Source organism: Siphateles boraxobius, unplaced genomic scaffold (assembly GCF_051911475.1).
Source record: "Siphateles boraxobius isolate OS27281-9 unplaced genomic scaffold, OSU_SipBor_1 25, whole genome shotgun sequence".
Classification (NCBI taxonomy): domain Eukaryota; kingdom Metazoa; phylum Chordata; class Actinopteri; order Cypriniformes; family Leuciscidae; genus Siphateles; species Siphateles boraxobius.
Genome location: NW_027508866.1, coordinates 33693181 through 33719935, shown reverse-complemented (window position 1 = coordinate 33719935; position 26755 = coordinate 33693181). Strand labels below are relative to the sequence as shown.

The 26755-nt window shown below is 37.9% G+C and overlaps 1 protein-coding gene across 14 annotated transcripts in view; it reads right to left on the bottom strand.

Moving 5' to 3' along the window:
• Positions 1-26755, bottom strand: part of pitpnm2 (phosphatidylinositol transfer protein, membrane-associated 2) — a 63192-nt gene that overhangs the window by 11635 nt on the left and 24802 nt on the right. For all 14 annotated transcript variants that reach the window (XM_077243687.1, XM_077243684.1, XM_077243690.1 and 11 more), the window contains 13 exons: positions 16436-16650; positions 15386-15507; positions 13952-14185; positions 12328-12660; positions 11569-11664; positions 11384-11488; positions 10263-10312; positions 7976-8220; positions 5350-5539; positions 4772-4891; positions 4213-4424; positions 3142-3320; positions 1966-2136 (listed from right to left, as the gene is read on the bottom strand). In XM_077243687.1, the coding sequence (XP_077099802.1) occupies positions 1966-2136; positions 3142-3320; positions 4213-4424; positions 4772-4891; positions 5350-5539; positions 7976-8220; positions 10263-10312; positions 11384-11488; positions 11569-11664; positions 12328-12660; positions 13952-14185; positions 15386-15507; positions 16436-16650 (2272 nt within the window). The remainder of the gene's footprint in view (positions 1-1965; positions 2137-3141; positions 3321-4212; positions 4425-4771; positions 4892-5349; positions 5540-7975; positions 8221-10262; positions 10313-11383; positions 11489-11568; positions 11665-12327; positions 12661-13951; positions 14186-15385; positions 15508-16435; positions 16651-26755) is intronic.

Below are 26755 nucleotides of genomic sequence, written 5' to 3'. Positions count from 1 at the left end.
TTAAATATGTTTTAAAAAAAAACTTATTTCAGCTAGTACATTTCAAGGCAACATTTTCTCAATTGCATTTAGTTTAACATGATGTAATAAAACTAAAACTGAAAAAAAAAAAAAATTATTAAAAAAGAAAATATACAGGTCCTTCTCAAAAAATTAGCATATTGTGATAAAGTTCATTATTTTCCATAATGTAATGATAAAAATTAAACTTTCATATATTTTAGATTCATTGCACACCAACTGAAATATTTCAGGTCTTTTATTGTTTTAATACTGATGATTTTGGCATACAGCTCATGAAAACCCAAAATTCCTGTCTCAAAAAATTAGCATATCATGAAAAGGGTCTCTAAACGAGCTATTAACCTAATCATCTGAATCAACTAATTAACTCTAAACACCTGCAAAAGATTCCTGAGGCTTTTAAAAACTCCCAGCCTGTTTCATTACTCAAAACCGCAATCATGGGTAAGACTGCCGACCTGACTGCTGTCCACAAGGCCTTCATTGACACCCTCAAGCAAGAGGGTAAGACACAGAAAGAAATTTCTGAACAAATAGGCTGTTCCCAGAGTGCTGTATCAAGGCACCTCAGTGGGAAGTCTGTGGGAAGGAAAAAGTGTGGCAAAAAACTCTGCACAACGAGAAGAGGTGACCGGACCCTGAGGAAGATTGTGGAGAAGGACCGATTCCAGACCTTGGGGGACCTGCGGAAGCAGTGGACTGAGTCTGGAGTAGAAACATCCAGGGCCACCGTGCACAGGCGTGTGCAGGAAATGGGCTACAGGTGCCGCATTCCCCAGGTCAAGCCACTTTTGAACCAGAAACAGCGGCAGAAGCGCCTGACCTGGGCTACAGAGAAGCAGCACTGGACTGTTGCTCAGTTTTGCATGTCATTCGGAAATCAAGGTGCCAGAGTCTGGAGGAAGACTGGGGAGAAGGAAATGCCAAAATGCCTGAAGTCCAGTGTCAAGTACCCACAGTCAGTGATGGTCTGGGGTGCCATGTCAGCTGCTGGTGTTGATCCACTGTGTTTTATCAGGGGCAGGGTCAATGCAGCTAGCTATCAGGAGATTTTGGAGCACTTCATGCTTCCATCTGCTGAAAAGCTTTATGGAGATGAAGATTTCATTTTTCAGCACGACCTGCCACCTGCTCACAGTGCCAAAACCACTGGTAAATGGTTTACTGACCATGGTATTACTGTGCTCAATTGGCCTGCCAACTCTCAAGACCTGAACCCCATAGAGAATCTGTTGGATATTGTGAAGAGAAAGTTGAGAGACGCAAGACCCAACACTCTGGATGAGCTTAAGGCCGCTATCGAAGCATCCTGGGCCTCCATAACACCTCAGCAGTGCCACAGGCTGATTGCCTCCATGCCACGCCGCATTGAAGCAGTCTTTTCTGCAAAAGGATTCCCGACCAACTATTGACTATTGAGTGCATAACTGAACATAATTATTTGAAGGTTGACTTTTATTTTTGTATTAAAAACACCTCTTTTATTGGTCGGATGAAATATGCTAATTTTTTGAGACAGGAATTTTGGGTTTTCATGAGCTGTATGCCAAAATCATCAGTATTAAAACAATAAAAGACCTGAAATATTTCAGTTGGTGTGCAATGAATCTAAAATATATGAAAGTTTAATTTTTATCATTACATTATGGAAAATAATGAACTTTATCACAATATGCTAATTTTTTGAGAAGGACCTGTAAAATTACGATTTTAAAATATTAATGAAACCTATAATCTTATTTTAATGATAGTGAAGTAACACTGATATGCAGTCAATATCAAGAGACCATCCCCTCTAAATCCAATCACGAGTGGTCAGAGGACGCATGACAATATAAGGTCTCGCCTGACCACTTGTGATCCGATCACCCGAGATAACACTAGGTGTAATCCAGGTCTTAGCAGGTGTACGTGTTGAATGAGAAATCTCCCTAGTCTTACCCAGCAGGGCAGACTGGCCGTCACCCAGTGGGAAGCGCTGGTATCGGGGTACACTAAACGGTGGCATCAGGTGGAAGCGCTTCTCCAGCAGGGGCTCCAGACGAGAGGCGGAGGGATCCGCGGGGTGGAACAGGTTATAAACCTGCTGGCAAGCCGGACGAAGATGAGCCACTGCAGGAACAACACAAGAAAACACAAATGTTTTAAATTGATTAAAAACAATTGGTGTTAGAATATACATTTACAATATATACATATAAAAAAATTCCCGCTGGTTTGCTATAGTTGCTAAGTAGAATAATGCATACTGTTCAACAGTTTGGGGTCAGTAAGATCGTTTAATGTTTTTGAAGTCTCTTCTGCTCACAGAGGCCACATTTATTTGAACAAAAATACACTGAAAAAGTAATATTTTGAAATTTGAATTTATTCCTGTGATCAAAGCTGAATTTCAGCATCATTACTCCAGTCTTCAGTGTCACATGATCCTTCAGAAATCATTCTAATATGATGATTTGCTGCTCAAGAAACATTTCTGTTGAAAACAGTTGTGCTTCATATTTTTGTGGAAATCTTGATACCTTTTTTCAGGATTCTTTGATGAATAGAAAGAAAACAGAAATGGGTTGTAACATTATAAATGTCTTTACTGTCACATTTGATCTATTTGATGCACTGCTGAATAAAAGTATACAACAAATCATAGTGACCCAAAACTTCTGCACGGTTGTGTACTTCAATATTTTCTTTCGCCACAAACAAGCTAAAATTAATGCTGCTGTTGTTGGTGTAGGAGGTTATGCCTTCAGTATTTCGTTCAACACATTCATCCTTGTTTTTGTTTTGTTTTGTACTGTACATGACAGATGTTAGATCTGGATTCTCCCGTCAGCATACGGTTCCTTTCCTCTGTGACACCAGCCCTCTAAAACAATCTCCAGTAATCTGCCGGCAGCCCACAACTCCAACTGATTTAAGTTGCTTTTAGGATTAATATGTTTTAAAAGATTTGGACTTCAGAACAAAAACAGCATAAACAATAGAGATTACACAGTCTGTGTAATCCATCAGATCAAGTCACACTTTAAACGATCGCTTTGGCATCCAATCCACGCCGGATTTCATTCTCTTTCATCACTCTTCTTCCACTAGAAAGTGTATTGAAGGTTGACATACCGTCCAAAGAAGGGACCACAGTTTTCCTCAGAGCGAGGACCAGGCCTAGAGGAGAGCCGAAGAGGAAGAAGTCGGACACTTCGAAGTCAAACTTCCCCAGAGCGCCACCTCCCTCCAGCATGGTACTGCTGCTGGACCGTCGGGAACCCGGATCGTTCCTCAAGACGCTGGAGTGCAGACTATATATACACAACTTACATTATTATACACATCTTTACAATTGTATTATTGTGCATTATTAGTGTCACAAGTAGGGATTCACTGCCATGTCTGGAAAAAACAATATTTTGATTCAGACCAATTCGCTTAAATAATCAATTATATTTTTGACCCACTTCAACTGATTGATTTAAAATATTTGACTAAAAAGACTGATTTGATCACAAATCAGATAGCAAAAAAGTTCTAGTCAATTAAATATTTTATTTATTGAATTAAATATTGAAATGTATTCATTTTTTATTACAAATTTGTTTATGCCTTTTGCAGGCATGGAAAGCAATTAAAAAATATTATTATTTCCGTTATAAAATATCTGTAATATTTGAAAATCTAGTATTTATTGTTTGAAACAGAAAAATAAACCCATATATCATCTGCTTCTAATCAAACATAACCAGATATAACCAACAAGTTAATGAAATGCAAATATCAGCCAATACCAATATAGTCATCAGCATATTATGGACCCTTTTTACATTTATGGGGTTATTAGAAGTAGAAGTTGTCAATAGTTGGGTATACGCCACAATAGCATTTCTATGACTTTTCAAAAGAGGAAAAATATGTAGAGCTTGATTGCCATCACTTGCTCAGACGTTGGATTAGAAACACTCACGAAGCAGCGTAAATTAATGCCAAGGTAATAGAAGACAAAGTATAGTGTTATAAGTGTACATTCAATTTTATAAAATTAAAATGTAAAAACCTTTGCTAGATTCAGTGAGGAAACGCATCATCACAGTCTATGAAAACAGTCCATTGTGCACATAAATATGATAAATAAAACAGACATGTTGACTTGAATGATAAACAAACTGTGTGAGGAACAATAGAAGGACTGTGGCTCACCTGGTCAGGAAGGCCTGGTGCTGTTTGATGGTGTCCAGCTCGTAGGTCGAGGAGTCGCTGCGTTTCCGGGGCAGCTGTTTTTTAGGGTCGTCTGGACCGCTGGAACGTGGAATGTCTATATTACTACGACTGAGGTGCCGACTTCCCTCTAGAGACAAACCCGAGCAGTGAGTGCTGTTTATAATGATCCCTGGTGACAACAGGTCATTGTCCTGTGGAGGAAGTGCATCAGTAATTAGAATTACAGGGATCATATGATGGAAAACTGGTGATTTATGATAATTTATAACATCTGTCCTGCATGGTTCAGAAAAAGAAGTTAGAACACAACAAAAGGTTGTGGTTAAACTGCTGAGGAAAACATCTTAACCACTGTTTGGCTTAAGGCCAAAAAAGGGGGTTTAGATTTAGAGTGGAAAAACAGCGTCTCTCAGACACGTGATGACAACACACTGCTAATGCAACTCAACCAGGCCTCATCCCTAAATGAGAGATATTGTGACGTGTGCATTCACAATTTATCACTGTCTGGATGATCAGGCCTTGTGTGTGTGTTCACCTGCACACTGACAATGCTGCCACGCCGGCTGCTGTTTTGACTCTCTGACACTGTGATGTTGCTGCTGCAAAGAGCATCAAATCCCAGAATCCCTCCAACACAGTCACCAATCAGACACACCTGCACACAATTACCAGACAGAGAGACACACATTACATCACATACAGGAAGTCATGTGCATGGGCAATGTGTGGGATAAATGTCCATTTAAAGATAAAACAACACTTTAAACTTGTTTGTAAAAGATGTGATTGTAAAATTGAATATTCTGCCGGAATTATTGTTTTGTTTTGATTAATTAATTATTTTTTTGTTTTGATTTCATCGTGAAATGTGACATGTTTGCATGACATTCAGCCTCAATTGTCGACAATAAAACATGTGATATTTGTAAGACAAAAGCAAACACGGACACAAATGCTGTGAATAATGCACATTTATCCCAAAAGTTATTTTATCACTTTTACGCCAAGACTTCAGCAAACTAACTAAAACTAGATGCATATTTCACTGCCACACAAATTTTCCATTACTCTAATCTGTAAATAATTACATAGAGAAAAAACCAAAGCACTGACTTGGCCAGTGAAAGTGGCCCCCTCCAGGGATTTGATGAAGTCACCGTAGACCTGATTGGCTCGCACTATGACCGTTGCCACGGCGTCCTGGTACTGTGGTGCAGAGGTGGCCAATAGGGGCAGGGCGGCCAGAGGGATGTGATCCTGACTGTTGGAGAGGCAACCTTCGTCATAGCTGTAGGGACTCAAACTGTGTCAAGGACATAAGAACAGAGAGCATGCTGGGTTATTACCAGCGAGAAGCCGTTTTATGAACTGAATCAGCACGTAGAGTGGCATATTAGCCTTTATGCATTACGTATGCAATACTCGTTGATCTATACATTTACCAAAATGTGCAGTTTACATTCAGAGTGCACAGAACAGAACTGTATCCCACAATGCAATGTGTTTTCAAAAGTGCACTGAATTAATCAATATCAACAGTGATGTAACATCTCTTTATTGACAGTGCACTAATTAGAATAAATTGCAAAAAAAAATATTCAAAATGCAATATAACTGTCTTTTGATAAATAATGTTATTCACTGCAATAACAGCAGCATTTTCAATTTTTTTCTTCCTTCAAAATAAATAAAAAATATTTATTATTATCATTATTTAAAAAATACATTTATTATTATTTAATAACAATAAAATTGTTATTATTTAATAATATAGCAATTATAAAAATAATTCTATTTTTTCAAATACATCTATTCTAATCTATTTTTCTATACCAAAAAAAAAAAAAAATATATATATATATATATATATATAATAATACAATTAATTAATTAATTTAAATCAATAAATTATTAATACATTATTACTTTTGAAGTAATTTGGGTTACGCAAAGCACTACTTACTGTTTAATTGTGATCATTAAGTATTGTCATTGTCAATTATGGTTTTTTTTTTTTGTAGTGTCGAGTTGAGTTTCAGTTGTCCTTATCCTAACCCTAGCCCTTGAGTTATCCTAACCATAGCCCTTAGCCCTAATAAGGTGAATAATAACCTTCACAGTTCAACTAATGCTGTAAACCGGAGTCAGTTCATTAGCCTACTATAATATTGGAGGTAAAAATTAACTGATTTGTAGCTATACAAACACTTTTATTTATTTTTATAACAAGAAAGTAATATGAATTATAAACATTTTAAAGGTGGCTGTCATGATTTATTCAAACATGCATTAAATATTGAAGAACATTAAAAATTACAATGAATATATAATATGGTGCATATATTTTGCAAAATTCTCCTCTCTAGTTAATTTTCTAGCTGACTAACGAGTTTATGGTCACATATGTTTTTTCTGAGGTAAATGTGACGTTACATGACATTGTTTACAAGTTGTTTAATTGACGTATTTCCACGGTTGAAACACTGATTGAGCGATTCCATGTAACATGATACAGATTTCGATAAGTTGTACTATCTTTTAACTCACTTTTAGATGCTCATTCATGTTTATTTCACGCTGTAACTGGCGGAAGAAAAGATCATGTGCGCTCCTCTCTTGAGCTGCGCCAGAGCGATCTCACGCCACAGCGCCAAAACGGTATTTATGTTTTAGAATTTTGTAATAAAATGGACGTAATTTGAAATTTGAGACTTTATTTCATATCAATAGTAACAAAGCACAAAGATTATTGCGATTTATTGGACGGGATGCGCGCTACAATGCTCCATTCATTCATCAAATAAAAACAGGATGACTAAAGTTAATCGATTCTTGAGATTTAAGAATCGATATTGGTTCGTAAAAATGAGAATCGATTAATATAGAGAAATCTATATTTTTTACCCAGCCTTACTTAACAACCATAAACATTAATAAAGATTAATAATAAAGTGTGTCACATCACACACACTTACCCACAAACACACATTCTCACACACGCAGACTTAAGCAGTGAATTAACGTTACTATCCCAAAATATGATAGACACTATCCCGGTCATTCCCCATGACAGGCTTAAACCAGTCTTTAAATGACGGGTCGTCAACCCAAGTTTGCGAAAACTTACATTTCCCCATTTCACACTGTAAGCTTGGTAGAAAATACTAAAAGCAAGTCACTAATATCAAAAGAGGTAAAAAGGCTGTAAATGTTGTTGGCGTCGCTGATAGACTATCAACCACGGAAGTCACACAGTTTACTTCTACCAGGACTCTGCTCCTACGTCATTTCTATCAACTCCGACTCGCTCAGGTCCTGTTAGCACCGTATATATTTTTAAACTATGCTAGATGAAGTTAAAACATGGAGACACAAATATTAAGCCAAAAAAATGGAAACTCATATATTGAGGTGGTGATGAAAAATTTACTACCAAGTCGAATTGCGTTTGTTACCTTTTACTACCTTTCAAGGGCCTTAATTTTGGTAGATTTTCTTTACTACCGCGCAGACACCCTGATTAAGCAACATTTGTCACACTACTAGAGGGTTGAAAAGTTGGAACTGTTGCTAGTTTAAGTTTGTTACTCAGTACCTCATGACTACCAGAAGTCATGTTCTGAGTGTGTGTGTGTGTGTGTGTGTGTGTGTGTGTGTGTGTGTGTGTGTGTGTGTGTGTGTGTGTGTGTGTGTGTGTGTGTGTGTGTGTGTGTGTGTGTGTGTGTGTGTGGACACTCACTTTGACACCAGAGAGAAGGCCTCCACACACACGGCCGGACAGGGAACCAGGCGGATGGCGATGCGGCCCAATGCAGCTGGGTAATGAACCCGCATCACAGCATCAAACGCGCTGCCGATGGTGTTGACGTCCCCCTGCTTGCTGTTCTGGTCTCCGCTGCCCGTGTCCAGGATGTTCCCCCCATGCAGGACCAGGAGGAGGACGTGGATCTTAGACGGCTGTAAACACTGCTGTGAGGAACCGTCCTGAGGGACACATGTAGACAACTGTTTCTGCAACTGCATTCGGTTCATTTAAAACATCCACACACTCTCGAGACAACATGATATTGTGAAAGAGGACGACTTACTAATGAACAACACAGTAAAGAGCGCAACAGCAGTCTTCCGGAAGTAAAAATCCCATTCAAAATCTCCATAGATAGAAAACACAAATCTTTCAGACCTACCATGACAAACGCAGACATACTGTATGCTCTGTAGAAACCACGTCACAAGTGTGGCTACTCAGATGACCAGAACTAAAATTAGCAACCTATATTGCATTAGTTAATGTGGAGGTGTTGTAGTGTTCGAGCATGCAATATAGCAGTGGTGATTTCTAATACATAATTTAGTATTATTCAATATATCCAAACAAAACATAATGAGGTGAGCAGCTTATTCACACTCATAAGTACAGTCTTTATCTACAGCTATGACAATTATGAAATTTTGTCAAGGAAACAAATTTTGATTATGGTCAATATCAAAAATGAAGTATGCATGGTTGTAATTATCTGATTTGTTCATGCCAGTTACAGATTATTAACAAGGAAGCATGGCATGAATAATTACATTGTTATTAAATAATATTATTAATAATATTACACTAACAAAAAGAGGGCAACTAAGACAAATTAATAAAAAAAACTTCAATTATTTTTTACAATTCAGTTTTTATTTTTATATACTCGCAATAATAAGAATTATTAATAAAATAATTTAACTTAATTAATTATTAATAAGATCTTCATAAATATAAATTATTAATACTACCTGAAATCTGATAAATACATTTATTAATAAATGATTAAATGTATTTATTAATAATAATAATAATAACAATAAAATTAAGGTTTTATATATCAAATACATTTTTATATGATTAAACAATATAATTATGTTAAAAACCTCTTATTATTATATATATTACTATACCAGTCACTATAATGGCCAAAAACGTTAGGAATTATGCAAATGTTAAACTAATGTATAATGAAACTAGACTACATTACCAAACTGCTTAATGATATGAATTGTTATAAATATAGATTCACTAAAATGAACGTATATTTATAAGAAAATGTTTCTTGTTGCCGTTAAATCAAATAATTGTGATTAGATTTTAAAAAAATCCCATTCAGGCTATTATCTTTCAAATGGGTATTTAAGCTGTTTGATGTTTGATTTTTTTTTGAAGAAGAAGAAGAAGAAGAAAAAACTTTTAAAATTACTAAGGACAAAACGAATGGGAAAAACACTTTTAAAAAAAAGACAAAGTGGGCATCACTGTTTTCCGATGAATGAAGATTATTCCACGGTAAAAGAAGCACTCAGAAGAACTACTTGTCTACTCCCTAACGTGTGTCCACTTTATAAAAGACAACATCTGAGATCATAAGGTGCTATTCAGGGTAAAGATCAGCTCAAGTCTAATGCAAACACGACACAATCACAGGAAAACACCTTTGACTCTACATAACTTATGACAAGATCTACACTTCTAATGGATCTGAACAGATGGGTGTCGCAGCGACTCACAGCTGGGCGTCTGCGTGGTGTACGCCGACGCTTACGGGCGGTGGAGCGCCGCGTGGGCCTGGGTCTCTGCGGACCAGAGTTAAAGAGCACTGAGATCATCCCAAAAAAGCCCTGATGCTCTTCCCCATGAAACCCTTCACACCATGAGAACTTCACCTTATGACTATATACTTTGCAGCTCATTTTGTGAAAGGTCATGCAGATTGTTCAGTGATATTGTGGCACTGATCTTAACTGAAAAAGCTGTTGCATAATGTACCCTCAGAGAAGAATTAATGCTTATCCCCCTCTTTTTACATCAGCATAAACACGGCGTGACCATTGCAGTACAGATCAATGCATCTTTCACTGATGCAGTTGCATTAATAATACCACACCAAGAGCACTGCTGCATAAATATGCATTATGTAATGTATATGTTGTATTATATTTCCATTAATGTTAATGGAAAAGCATTCAATGAAAATGCACAATTGTAGACATACCTCATTGAGTCGCTCCCCGCCGGCAGTCCCAGGTTCTTGATACAAATCACCTAGAAACATAAAATTAAAGCCTAAAATGAATGTGCTTAATGCAAGAAAAAACACACACATATGCGTCATAATTCTTTTTGAAACTAATTTGCATTGCTGAAAAATAAAAAAATATTATTAATATTAATAAACTACTTAATTATTGACATTTTGAATTTTGAATCGTGAATAATCGCACCCTTTTGTGTTAAATTAAGCGTACATCATTTATCTTGTTTAAAGTGTTTGTGTTGTCATTATTTGCTATAAGTAAACTATCAGATTGAAGGATAATTCTCACAAAACTGTATTTTCTGCTAGGTTTTTTCAAGGTAAATTTGGTCTTTCCAAAAAAGGACACTTGGAGAATCCAAAAGGACACCTAATAACCAAATGATATAAGGAGAACAAAACTTTTCAGAATTCATTGTACAGTATGTGTACAGTGCAACAGCAAAGAGCTTGTTTAGAGCTTGTTTACGTCTTAGACATGTCAAGTTGCGATACTGAACAGGACCAAAAAAAAGTAGCCCTGACTACTACAGTACACGGATCCATACTAAACTAATACTAAATAAATATGAATTAATAAATTGTATTAAATTAGCGTATAGCATGAAATTATATAAATTCATAATTTTACTATTATTATTATATACTAAATATATTTGTATATGATTAATAAAATTATTTTAGAAATATGTTATTATTATTATTTTTACTATTAAAAGAAACATAGTGTTACTTTCATTTGAACATGGGTTTGATAAGTGTAAAAACCTGCATGGCCTGTGAGTCCAGCGAGCAGTGAGATCCGTCTCACAAACAGCATGGAATTCTGTGTAATTAACGTTTTATAATCTCACACTGTTTGACACAGACCCTAACCTCCTCAGAATCAATGGGGCTGCTTTACAGCTAATCCTATTAAAGATGTGAAAATCTCTGTATTTGGCGGATGAATGGAAAAAAACTCCTTCCAGTGGGCTCGGCTTATGAATTACAAAACCAAAGCATTGGAAAAAATGCTTTGCATCACCCGCCTGCAATCCTAAAACGTGTCGGATAGGTGAAGATAATCCCTTGCGTACCCTGAGCTTCCTCTGACTCGGCTGTCTCGATTTTATCCATCAGATCGTTGGAGCTCCACTTGGTGATCTCCTTGGTAAAGATCTCCTCGTTGTCAGAGAAGTCCTCTGAGGAACAAGGATTCAGATTTTAGTAAATAACAGATTGCCAAGAGCACCTTTTAAACCGAGGATCAAACCTGTATTACCGTGTGCATCAAAGAACTCGTCATCTGTGCTGTCCTCCGAGTCTCTGGCGATGCTCTGCATGCGCCATTCAGAAATACTGTGGCGTGAAGGGCTTCCTGTACACAACATACATTAAAGACAAATAATAAATCATATTAGTTCTATATTCCAATGCTTAATGACACATCCCCTGAAAAAAAAACCTGATTATGCAACTACTGTCATTTATATATATATATATATATATATATATACACACACACAAACATTCAAAAGTTTAGGGTCGAAATGTTTTTACAAATATTTTAAGACATCTATTATGCTCACAAAGGCTGCATTTCTTGATCAAAAATACAGTAAAAACAGTACTTTTAAAATATTATTACAATTTAAAAGCATTGTTTTATATTTGAATGCATTTTAAAATTGAATTTATTCCAGTGAAAGCAAAGCTGAAGTTAGCATCATTACTCCAGTCTTTAGTGTCACATCCGGAAACCTAAACTGTTTATACCTGTACTTTGAAAATGCATGGTGATCACAAGCTATTAAGCATGCATTTTCAAAGTACAGGTATATAAACAGAGCAGCTTTAACGTTTTTATTTATATAACTCCATGTCGGGAAAAAGCAACTGATCATCGGAAAGTGAGACATGAACCAATAATTCCCCTAAAGTATAGCTGTTTCAGTCCAATAAGGGATGGTTATCCAGGAACAGGTCCTTCTCGAGTAATTCTGTTTTGGTCAATTTCACATGAAAGTCGATGTGAACTTACCGCCCCTCTTTGAGGAACGTGAGGACCTGGAAGAGGTGGACCACTGCTTGGTCAGCTCTCCTCGCGCCTGCAGTGTGTCCCCCATGGTCCTCGAGGTTCCCTCCGCTTCGGTGGAGCTGTTGGCCTCCTTGGCCTCGAGCTCTTTCTCTGAGCTGGTGACGGGGCCGTTGTTCTCGCCGCCCTCCTCGTTGCAGCTGTACTGTGCCATCTTCTGTTGCAGAGCCAGCTGGGTCTCCAGCTCCAGTTGTCGGATGTCCTCCATGGTCAGACCGTACCACTCATCCTGCCAACACCAGGCCTGTCGATGAGCGCGGACCATCACCTTCCTCAGCCCTGATTGGAAGAATTTGTGTGATTAATTCCTAAGTCAGCACAGGCAAATCATTTCCATAGTCACTGCATGCATACTAGTTTGGGGGCAAAAGAAATGTTCACAGTAGAATTTTATATCTTCTGAAGATAATGAGAGTATTGTTTCCCATGCAAAACTCAGGATACCAATACCATGCGGTTGATAAGGTGTTCTGAAATGTTTTAATGCATTTAAATGTGCACAGCACTTCTATTCTGGTGTGACAATTTAACACTTTACATAAAAAGCAACAAAGTAACATAACTAGAAACATTTATATAAGCAATGTGTTACCTTACAATCAACCAAAGTTTTAGTAATTTTGTGTTAATGTTTTTTGCTATTTTTTTAAATAAAAAATTCTCAATGTGACTATATTCAGTTTAAATTTTTTGTTTTAGTTACTTTAGTCACTAAATTTAACTTAACTAAATTTTATATCAGGTAAAGTTTATTTTATTTCAAGTGATTAATTTTTTTTATGGATTTAGTTTTAGCTTTAGTTAACTATAATAAAGCTAGTTGACTGATGAGTATGCATAAGATCGCTCAACATTTGGGGTCGAGGTGTGGTTTGGCTCATTTCCTTGTGCGATTTCCTCGATTGATTAAGATGTGTCATAGATGCGGTTAACCAGTCGTTCAGATGATTGAACTTAGTAATGAAGAGACGTTCAAGCAAAATTGTTTTCACAGCGGCCAGGAAACAGGGAGAGGAAAAATTGATAAAAATAAAAGCGAATCAGCCGAAGAAATTAAAGACTTTCGCAAATGAGGAACAACAACAGTCCGCTTGCAAATTATCAGAGAAAGGAGCCAATAAACAAGCCGAAATCAAAGTAATAAAAAAGCGGCAAGCAAACGGCACATGGAAAGGAAATTAATTCTGCTCTGATGTAGTCAGAAGGAGGTGGTGCTCCAATCGTTGATTTTCACTGGATCCGCACTGCATCAATCTCGTTTTCATTAAGTGCAGGTTAATGATTAAGGGCTTTTTTTCCTGACAAAACGCTTGACACCTGCTGCCCACCCACACACAACGATAACAGGATGTTACCAAGCATCAATTCACGCACATATGCAACAGATGGATCAGCTGGCTCATACAGAGTTATTGGAGACAAATGTCCTCTCAGTGCTAATAACAGTGGTGGACATATGGTAGAGGACACCACCGACTGGTACTGGTACCAAGTTGATAATAAATTCACTGGATATATATATATATATAGAAAATCCTAAGGAGGTGTCTGAATATTTCCAAACACTTACCCACATCATGAATGAAGCGCTCAATCTTGGACTGCATGCCCCAGTATCGAAACTCCACTTTACACAACTTGTAAGCGCACATAACGGGCATTTTGCCTGGGTTGTTGTTGATTTCCGTGATCCAGTCATCAGACAGGGGGCCCCGCTGGGTTTTATTCGACTTGTAGAGTTTAGGGTCCTCTTCAACTAGGTACTCATGAGGGGCAATGAAATCTTTCACAATATCGATAGGATCTGTGAAAGACAATTGCTTCCATTAGCGATTGCATTTTTCTGGGGGTGGGGGGGGGGGGGGGGGGGTGAACAAGGCACGAATGCCGAACGGGGGTTCATATTTAATCCATTAATGCAAACCAAATCAGTTCATCACAGAGATTTTATTGAGGGTAATAACATGGACCTTGAGTTGTCTGAGGCCGTAAAACCTAGTTTATCTGTTTGTCGTATGCGTCATAAAGTCTTTCTCATTTAGCATTAGGACTCGGGTTGTTCCATTAAAAGTAACTTTTGTCATTACCAGAAATGGAACTTTGTTTAGAAAAACAAAAAAAATATTTTTAAGCAGTATATCCATATTCTTACTCCATAAACTTCCCCAGACATCAGGCAGATCAAATGCAACAATCACAACCACCACTAAGACAACTTTCAAGAACCCCATCCTTACAAACTTTGACACAAACACCACAACACAACACAAACACACAAACTCACCTACATTAGGATCCGTTTTTGACAGAGGAAGACAAGTAACATCTTTGAAAATACTAAAACAATTACTAATGAAATGGTTAATGAACCAGAATCATTGAGTGGGATTGTAATTTTTACTCTTCTTTGCTTATTCACTTGCCTTTTCTCAAAGAACAATTCTTAATTCAGATCTCTAATCTGTCATGTCTTAATCTAACGTTGTATGCCTTCAATTAATCACAGTTGCTGATCTTGGGTTGTTTGCTGTTTGCAGACGGCCTCTAGGTGTCTCCACAGCACACTGACAAAGGTACATGTTTTCAGTCAGGAATGGAGTTATGTAACAGCATTCACAGGGCGCTTCCCCCTGCAGTGCCTGTGTCTGTCTATGTTCGGCTCAGAAAGCCTCCAGTACCTGTCCCAGAGTGCAATGGGGCTCTCGTGCAGCGGCACGTTACCCAACAGCAGCATGATACTATGTCAATGAAGCGACACGCTGTCTGCATCTTAAACACTGAGGCATGACTCAAGGGCTTGAGATTATTTGAGATTGGTTACAGAAGAAGGCAGTGCTCACATGGTAAAAAGCATGCTAACGACTGGACCTCTTGGAAACTCAATTGTTCCAGATGCTCAGTTGTGGTTTTGCTGATTTGAATATTTTGAAACTGTCAAAAGCATAATTTAAATGTATGCATCAAGCATGTCTGCTGAATGAAAATAAAGAAAGTGCAACAATACCTATATCCCGTTGTCTCCTTTCGGCCGAGGACATGTTGAAGACATCATTATGGCAACCCGTGTCCGGCTTGTAGTACGTCTCGATATCGATGGAAAACTTTTCGACAAAAGGACACGTGTAGCTGGAGGACAGTAGAGGAGAGATTAACTCAGATGTCATTTCATCATATCAGTGTCATGCATTGCCACAGAGGTTCATGCCAGCTTATCCTCTCTTCACACAGGCATTGTCCTTATATTATACCATGGTATTATACCTACCATGACCCCTTCATTAGGTAACAGATACATGTTTATTCCAGTGGAAGTTTATCCCTAAGCTGCACTCAACGTGAAACTCTGCTCATGGAATAACGCACATCATTGTAACATTCACTACAAGACCAGAAAGATGCCTATTATGCTTTTTTAAATGTTCATCTTTCTTTAGTGTGTAATGTTGCTGTTTGAGCATGAAAAAAGCTCTGCAAAGTTACAAAGCACAAAGTCCCTCCAGCGGAAGTTATTCTCTATATCAGTGTCAGTGTTTCTGAACTCCCTGAAACGCCTCTATTGTAGTCTTGAGTTTTCTTCTGGGAATGAACACGTCACAATATTGCTCATTTAAATAATAAACGCGGAATAAAGGGGCGGGCCTGGTTGAGTTAGTTAGCAGTGTGTTGAAACTCACAGTTATGGTAAGGGACATGACATTGCACAAACTTGCACTTGCACGAACTTGTTCGAACTTGAAGGAGGGGCTTCATAAAGACTGGAACTACATAGAGCGTTACTGAGGGACTGGAAAGAGGTGCTGCAACAATGTCAAATATGGGAAAAAATAATGTGTTTTTTAAACATTCAATCATGAAAATCTAGTAGAGCTCAAAAACAAAATCAAGACTTTGAAAATGGGGATAATATGGCCTCTTTAAGAAAGTAAACCGATCTATTATTTAAGACCAGAACAACAAGGCCTGACTTGAATATTAAAAGCTGTTTTGGCTTTTCATCTGGAGTACTCTTGAAAAAGAGCCAGAGGGTTTTATTATTAGGAGCTATGGCACCCACCGTGTACGAGTGTATGGGTAGGCGTTCCAGGATTCCTCTTCCACACGAAGCGCGGCTTTTGGCAAGATAGAGCGGAACCAGCTAGGGATGTGTTGGCCTATGTGGTAAACCTTGTGTGTGTATTGACCAGAGCCGCCTGGGCCGTCTATGTAGGGTCGGTTCTCCAGGATCTCCACCCCGCTGCCCTCGCCTTCACTCTCTTCACGACTCTTTTTCTGTAGGGAGGGAAAGGTCAGAGATTAGGGTTCACAGACTTCCAAATGGACTGGAATTAAAGTCGTCACATTTATTTATATAGAACTATACAACACAGATCGTTTCAAAGCAGCGTCACATTAATAACAGGAAAATAACAGTGTTAATATTGTAAACCTCATCAATTATGGAACAGCATCAATTCAGCTATATACAGAAGACAATAGTGTCATTATTCTGCTCAAGTTAGTTCAATGTTGATTCAAAACAGTGTCGATGTTGCAAAGTTAGTGGCATTATGAAGCTCAATTCAGTTCAAATCTATTGTTTCAATTCATTTCAATAACTGTCAGTTACATTTATGAAACAAGTTCAATTCAGCTATATGCAGCTCTACAGAAGACAATAGGGACATCATTGGTCTGCTCAAGTCAGTTCAATAAGTGTCATGTGATGTTGCAGAGATAGTGTTAGAGATGCACATGTTTACCAGCCATAAATCAGAACTGCACGGTTTTTGATCCAAAGTTTTTTGTTTTCTTTTTGCCGATCTCTATTTCGGAACTGCGCACAAACTGCATTGCAATCATTTCCCAAAATGTAATTTGTGTGGAAATATTATGAAGTCTACAAACAGGATGTTAACACAGGCCAGAGACAGGACACGCTGAAGACGGATGCTAAGAAGAGAACACAGATGCGCCAGCAGGGCAGATACTGTACCAGCACAGCAACGTTCACGATGCTCGAAATATAGGAAGAAAAATATAAACATTGAATTGGGGGTTGAAGTTTACATGAATGCATCTCTGAAAGGAACTGGCTGTCTTCAGAAGTTGATGACATTTTCTTTTACTCTGAATTTACATTTTCATTCAGTCCGTCTGCTGTTTTTGTGTGTGTGTGTGTGTGTGTGTGTGTGTGTGTGTGTGTGTGTGTGTGTGTGTGTGTGTGTGTGTGTGTGTGTGTGTGTGTGTGTGTGTGTGTGTGTGTGTGTGTGTGTGTGCAGGTGTCTTATGCAGGATCATTTCACAAAGCTTAAGTTAGATCATTCTGTTTTTGCATTAAACCTTGAAATTATACAATCTAATTCAAAACAAAAACAACTGCTCAAGCTACATGTGTGTAGAATCTTTGTTTGGATCGTGATTAAAATGCAGTGGTTGTCTGTAATTTCTAATGGCTACAGATATTTTTGGTTTAAGGCCAGTTTGCCTGTTATAAAACAAATAAACAACAAATAAATTTGCTTAAACAAAGAAGAAAAAATTCAGCAACTGACAACTGTTATCGGTCTATTTGTTTGTAAAAAAAAAACAAAAAAAAACGGAATTGTCAATGAAAAATGGCGCATTGCTAGTTATTGTCATTATCCAGCTCAATTTAGTTCTCCTCTAATAGTGCCAATGCATTTAAATCAATAATATTAAGCTAAGCTTGAATCTTAAAACCTCTTGGGACACTCGAAACTCAACGTTAATGGAAGGTGACAGTCTATCTCAAAACAGAATTGACTCCAACCCAACAGAAGTCAATTACATGCTCAGCGCTACTGGTGTTGGCCAATCAAGGAACACCACACCTTCAGCTTTGTGTCAGTAAGATAAGCCAAGTCTCACTGTGAATTCCAGCAGACAGAACCGTAAAAATAGGGTAAAGTCTTGGCAACGCTCCGAAGCTGTGAATTTTGGGAGAAGGCCCACTGTGCCAGTCAGGGTGGCACATGCCTCATACCTGCCTCGCTTGAGAAGGTCATATGAAGGTAGTTGGAAGCATCTGGTGGCTAATGGCATATCAACTTACTTGTGAAGCCATCAAGGCTCACTTAACTCTACTATAGAAAAGCCTAAATAACAGGCCTGGCGAAGGAGAGCGTCTCCCCTTAAAACTGTGTACCGGATTTTCGAGAATTCAGTTTTAATTCTGTACGTCACTTTTCTACATTCTATTTGAACTAATTGACATGAATGTAGGTGTAATTATTCAATTGTTATGCGTCCTCTATGTTTAAATAAAAGACGGATGATGACAGGCCAGTGGAGCTGGCACACTCGCAGGGCAGATGGCCACACAGATCCCATCAGCCGTGACTCTGCATTATCAAGATGATAGTGGGATTAAAAGGTGACAACGCTTATTTAAAGGGGTGGTTGATTATAATTTCACTTTTCTAACTTTAGTTAGTGTGTAATGTTGCTGTTTGAGCATAAACAATATCTGCAAAGTTACAACGCTCAAAGGAAGATATCTGCTTTTTGCACATTTGTGAGTCCGTTCAAGCTGTCACATCTGTCTTATCACATGCAATACAGTACGTAACAAACACAATAGCATGTCACTCTGTAGGCATCTTACAACAGTTCCCACACAAGCAATTTTATAGATTATCAAGACAGAATATGCTAATCAAAGAAGATAGTTAACTCCCCATCAGCAACATAAATTCATTAACTAACCATTCAGAAATGTCCTGTTGCATTCTACATGTTGTCACTTCTTCTTGAGTCTCTCCATCATTGTCCGACTCCAGTTTAAACATAAAAGGCAGAACAGTTTCTGACATTTTAGTTTGTGTCTGAGTGAGTTAATCGGAGCTGCTAACACACACACACACACACACACACACACACACACACACACACACACACACACACACACACACACACACACACACACACACACACACACACACACACACACACACACACACACACACACACACACACACACACACACACACGCTCTTGAAGCTCCGCCCTCTGTGCCGGGAGCATTAGCTCATTTGCATTTAAAGGGACACACACAAAACAACGTGTTTCCTGAAATTCAAACAATCCTGAATGGCACCAGACACGAGGAAACACAAGGAGCAGAAAGCTCTGTAAACTGCTCACAGGAGCAGCATCAGCCCGTGCTCAGCAAGTGCCAAACTGTCTCGCAGCCGAGACGCCTGAGAAACGATCACTCTTGGTCTCTCAGTTTCAGGCGTTTTTAATTCGTCCTCAATCGCTGGATACGTGGTGAGCAATACATTTCCATTTTAAAAGCACAGGCCCGTGCCAGCAAGGGAATAGCGGCCGTGCATATCTCAATGTCAGACAGCTGCTTCTCTCTCTTTCTGTCAAACTTGCAGACTGCACTGTCAGGACTAGGGATGGCTACCGAAACCCGGTATTAAATGATTCCCAGTGCTAAACTATAAAAGACTGCAGTATCGATAAACTCAGACGTTACCGGTTCTGCTGTCGCGGAGCTACTGAGTCTGGTTACACTTTAGGGCTGTCATAATCATCAAATTTTATTTTAGATTTCGATTTTGGCTTCCAAGGACTATAAAAAGAAGATATTTGAGGTCAACTAATAAGCTTAATTTGCTTCATTTGCTTCGTAGCGGTGCGCATTCGTTCCCTTCTAAAAACAAATGTAACATCAGAATCAGCACAATCTGTGATTGTTGTAAAATGCAGTCTCTACAGTTGCTAAATTGCGTGACGTGTTTGATAATAAGAGGAGCTATTAAAAGCACAATAATTCACGCAAGAGACGCAATTTCCAACTTCAAGGCTTTATGTGTGTGGCCTCCGAGAACGCACCGCAACAAGACAAACAAATTATACTTTAGACAAGCACGTTATACTTTATACTTTACAGTGAAAACTATGCAGTTATTGTACATTTGATTACTTTATTAGATTTCTTTTGTAGGCCATATTACTTACCTGAATAGTAATGTTAGTAGACATTTCTGCAATTAAAGCACTGCATTTCATTTTTATCCTGTTATTATTCATATAAAACAAAAAATGCCTGCACACTGGTCCATTTACAAATAGATGTTTTATATTTGTTTTGTTCAAACATTGCTTTATAATCTAAAATGTAAAATATTTACATATATATATATATATATATATATATATATATATAAAACAAAAAGAACCGCTAAGAATACCGTTAAAGTACCGGATGGATGAGCAGTATTGGTAAGAGTAGTAATACTGTTAAAACCTTGACGATACCCATCCCTATTCAGGACTGACACCAGACCAACACTTTCCACATAATGCATGTGAAGCTAGAGGCCATTCGAGGTATCCGCAGGTCTGTAGCTCACATGTGCAGAGCAGGTAGAAACGGACCAATCACTTCTTCTAGTTAGAGAGGTGAGCTGTCAGCAGCTATAGGTGTGGACAGACAGACAAATGGCAGGCAGGAGAGGGAACGGGCTGGGGTATCTGTTTTTGCTCATCCTCCCAGCGTGGAGTCACCAGCACTTCATTATGGTGCTGACAGATGACATCAGGCCTCGCGCACTCGCTACAATTAATCCCCCACACACACACACACACACACACACACACACACACACACACACACACACACACACACACACACACACACACACACACACACACACACACACACACACACACCTTAGAGAAGTGTGTTCGTGACACCATAAAGCTGTGCAGTACAATTGTAATATATATAAAATATATAAATAATAATAAGTCATGCAAGCATGGCTGGGAGCATCAGCCCAACAGCAACAATTAAATTAATTAAAAACATTTTTAGATTATTTTATGCAAAATGGCTCAAAAAAATCATTAATGCAATTACTAGTAGTACGCTTTTATTACTTATCAGTTTTGACCAACAGGTGGCTGTAATCAAATTATTATAGTGTGGTCAGTGTGCTTTTAGTAACTTTTTGCTTTCATGGTCTGAAGATGATCTGAGCCAAATTTGGTGAAATGCGGACAAACAGTAGAGGAGGAATTTGAAAAAGTAGGTTTTCGAAGAAATTCAAAATGGCGGATATCAAGTTCGACTGAATATGGCATAATTGATATCATTGTTCTCCGTTTGACTCAAGGAATCTATCAAGACCAGATTCATTAAAATAGGCAAAATGAATCAAAAGTTATTAGTATGTTTTAAAATTTCATTATAAATTTTGACAAGAGGGTGGCGCTGTTGCGAAACTTTTGGCATGGTCCCGATAACCGAGTTTTGTAAGGATACACTAATGTTTGCGTAAATTACAGCATTTTACTACAAAATTCGAAATGACCGACGCCCAAAATGTGCATTCTGGGAAAATTGGGTATAATTTGACTCGGTATGCTGCACTGAATCAAAAGAGAGACCAGTTTTACGAATTTTGGACAAACTGTTCAGAATTTATCAGCAAAAATCTCCTGACCAGAAGGTGGTACTATGTTGAAACACTGCATGTAGCCTCAGGTCATGCTTGTGATGACATGTACCAAGATTCGTCTCAATATGCTAAAGCGTTGCAGAGATACACCCTCGTATTCATTTGGTGTGCTCTTTGTTGAATTTGTTCACACATTATTTAAGAACGGCTGGTTTATCAAAACGTTTTTAATAACTTTTTGCCAGCATGGTCTGAAGAGGAGTCAATTTTGATGAATATCGGACAAATCACATGCAGTATCCCAGACCAAAACAATAACAAACTTTCCAGCCTGGAAACACACATTTCAAAGTAAAATAACTGGCTGTAGAAGTTTTTTTCAGTATTTTATGCTTTAGTAAAGTGAAAAAGTTACATACAGCACCTTTAAACCATCAAACTTATTTGAACAGAAAACCGCAAGGAGATCGCTTCTCATTACAAGTTTGTGAAGAAAGGTTTCTGCCTGTTGCTTCCCAAATGCATGTTAAATTGAGCCACACTCAGAGGACATGCAGAGATGGGCTTGATGTGGAGCAGCATTTACTCGGAACAATTTAGCATTGTTTTATCCCCTCTAATCACGACCCTATTAGGACAGACTTGTGACCTGATTTTGGGTCACAACTCACCAGTTGAGAATCAGATTTTTAGTGCAATGGTTTTAACCTCGCTGCGGTTTCCTTTACTTTTGTTGAGTTTGCACTCTATCAGATGTATGAGATGAACTCACAATAGTGAAGCAAACCACACAAGAAGAGACGATGGTCTTGCTTCCGCAATACAATTACGATATTTATCATTTGACGAATCAGTGATGTCTGTACAGGATGAGTAACAACAAAGTTCAATGATTCAAATTCCTTAATGCTTAATCTTGTATAAATCTTGCATCTAGGCTGGATAAACTACATTAATACTCTGGTACTGAAACACATATTCAGATGCAGCTCAATTCTGAACATAATCGATCACTTGATCACATTATGTTTCTGGTTAGACACTGACAGCTGATTGAAACTCTAATAATCACCTTTAAATGACCCAGACTGATAGAATCAGTCCCTCAAATGGTGGAAATATAAAAATAATAATTTAGTGGGAATTAATTTATTTTACGAAGGTAGTACTGATGGTGCAAAAGGTACTTTTATGCTGAGAAAGCAGTTCACTCATAGTTTATGACAAAAATAATACAAACTGAATATATTAGAAAGGCCAATAACTGCTGAGAGGTCATAATGAAGACGATAAAATGCACGGTTGGCACAAAGAGCTGTGTTGCAACTACCATAACTGATAGAAAGCAGAAAACTGGAGTTTAGTTTTCCCTGGCAGGATTCCTGTGCACTCACGATAATTACATATTTCACATGGATGACTTTAATTCAACTGAAAAATGACAAAGCCCTAAAAGGAGCATCCACAGAGATTTCCAGCTCTCCAGTTGAAATTTACCACCTGGGATTTGCCCTCAGAACATTCCGATTTCTTTCCGAAGCCACGCTCCGCTCTACCCTTAATTTAGCATCTCCGTGGACGAGCGAAAAGCAAAGGCTGCCCTATATGGGCACGGACGGCCAGCATCATGTGAGAGGTTTAACCTCGTCGCGATGCACCTTCGCTGCCCATCTGCGGAGAGCAGAAATCACGGGAGTGAAGTTGCCCCGGCAACAGGCCTGCATCATCGTGACCTCTCCCGCTCGCACCGCAAACAAATGACTGCAGTGAGCGCCACGCTCCGGCTGATGTCACAGGTCTCCATGGCAACCGGAGCTCAGCTGTGACGCTGCAGAGGAGGGAGTCTGACCGGAGGGGAGAGAAAGACAAAATAGGAGAGAGAGAGAGATACAGCGGGAAGAGTGATGCTGCTGTGACGGAAGCTTTGGAAAGACATATTCATGCTGTTGTATTGAACAAAACTGACGATATTCAATATATATCTCTCAATATAATTATGTGCTTGCATTGAAATGGCTTAAAAGGGTGATTTTATAAATTTCAACCAAAACCAAGCCACTGATCCCAAATAGATGGTAACACTATAGTTTATAACTAGTTACTTATTAAAATGCATATTACTAGGATATTGTTTATTAGTACTTAAGCACATGCATTATTCTTCTTGACCATATTCTACATCCCTTAATCCACCCAATACATAAACATAACATCTACCTTACTAACTATTAAAAAGCAGTAAATAGAAGTTTATTGAGGCAAAAGTCATAGTAAATAGTTTGTTAACAGTGAGAATTGGACCCTAATCTAAAGTGTGATCAAAAATACATTTAAAATACATTTTTTTTAAATAGGCAAAAGATGTTTTCCAACAGTTTTTTATTAAATGAAACAAGAAAGAATAGTATTCAATAATTTGTATTTATATGTACAAATTCACCAATATATAGTAATATATAAACCTATACAATGTATAAAATAAACATTATATCTACATATATTTTTGCTAAAACATATTTATATAAATATATAAAGATAAACATTAATCTACATATATATATATATATATATATATATATATATATATATATATATATATATATATATATATTACTTCAAATCACTGCAATATCTATGATGTGGCTTAATTTGATTGCAATCTAAATCCATAACACACTGGTGTGACTCAACTCGGATGACACAAGGACTGGGCGATAAAACGATAACAATAATTATTGTGATTTAATTTTCCTTGATAAAACGATAACAAGAGTTTGATAAATGATTGATAAAATGTTTATGCGGCAATGTTTATGATTTAAACAAGTTTAAAGCCAGCTGAAACCGTGCTGACAAACAGGTAAAAAGGCTTTTCAATCTACAAATCACCATCATTTACCGTGGATTTACTCTAGTAACACTAACAGCGCCATGGTATTGTTGCAGAAATGTAGGATATTCATATCAAATTGTTGTTTATTATTAATGTAGACGATTAAATGAAGATGGAATATAGTTATAGTACTTTTTGTGATTAAGCTATAGCGTGCATTAATACTAAATGCATATAGTTACATTTTACATTGGTAGTGAGGTGCTATATGTGTGGTTTTACCTGTGGTTATCATGATCTAAATATAAACTACTATGGAAGACCAATGGTAAATTTTAATCAAACGGTCAGAAATTTTTTATTTTACCCCCCCAAAAATTATTTTTACAGATGTTACTTGTTTTTGTTGATGAACATAAATTTACATCTGCATCCTAAATCAAACTAATACTACTACCAAATGCGTATTTCTGAGCGAAACATTAGAGGTCGACCGATTCATCGGTTTTGCCGATATATCGGCACCGATAGTTGATTGGTGGAACTATCGTTATTGGCAAAAATCCATACCGATATTTTTTCTGGGTTGCGCCAGTTGCTGGAGCGGCTGAGAAGAGAGCGCTGTCATTACACAATATGAGAGTGCTGAAAGAAGAGACTGCTGGCATTTATACAAGCGAGAGCACCCTCTAGATGAAAAATAACAAACTATCATTGGCTGAGTTGTTTATGTTAACATGTGAGGCTGCGCGCAGCACAGAGAGCACTGACATTTCAGATCAGCAACAGACACCGACAGCGAAATGTTATGAATACCGAACACTAAAGTACATATTGCCATATCATTATAAAGTAATTCATTTGTTGACTAGATGCTGCACTAGCAGAGAAAGAACAGAAGTATGTTTGTCGTCGAGGCTGTGAGGACTCTTACATCAGTACCTCGAGCGGTTAAAAAAATGTGACAAAAACACACTCAAACCTGACCCAAATGTTTAATGTTATGTTTTTTTTATCCAGTATCCATTTTAAAAATATCGGTCGATTAATTGGTTATCGGCATGTACGGTCAAACCTAACTATCGGTATCGGTAAAATCCACTATCGGTCGACCTCTACAAAACATGTAATATTAATATTGCAGACTGCACTGCAAACTGTGTTGAAGATACGAAGTCAGGCAAAACAAACGTGTTGCATGATTTGAAACAATATCACCTATTAGAACATGCAGAAACTAAGATAAGAAAGAAATTTTCCTATTAAGATATTTATTTTGTCAAGAAAAAATTACTGGAACAGTCTGGAACCAGAGTTAACGGTCTGCTTTCTACAACTTTCACTGAGGAGCAAAAGATCTGCCTTTAAACTTGAAAGAAATAAAGCTTTGACATTTATTGTGATAATCAATATCAACTGATATGAAATTTGTTATCGTGCTCATTTTTTTGCCCATATCGCCCAGCCCTAGATGACACACACTGGCTAATGAAGTGAAAAACTCATCTTTGGTGCATCTCACACATCTAAAACCACAGCGGAACTAGCTTTGTTTATATTTCCACCAGCATTGAACATCTGTTCACAGTTTCTGACCAGTTCTGCCGTGTAACATGAGGCTTTCTCGCTGTAATCGGAAGCATGGGCACACAAACACACACACAGGTTTAATACTACACCAGCGGGGTCACACTGACAGTGTACGAGCATGCTGAACCGTGTGTGTGCCCACCGCACACTCATTAGGGGAACTCTGCGACGGCATGTCAACAGATGGAGCTTATAAAAAGCAGGACTTGGAAAGTACGCCTAAACCGATCCAAATAAACAAGTGAAACTAACTTTAACCAGGAAGAGGACACAAATGTTCTCTTTAGATGCAGATTTAACGTGCTAATTGGCTTAAAACTTCGTATCTCTATGCCAAACCTAAACGATTCAACCATCAGTCATATGGGCGCTACTTCACACTTTTGATGACTCACGCTTTTAGAAATCTGCTAATTAGACACTCGTTCCCTAAGGACTTCAAGTCTTTATGCGAGTCAACATCGCTTAGGCTCGATTCTGATGTCCACTGACTTAACAGCAAAAGTGCTTAAATTTAGCATGCCTGCTGCAATTGGAT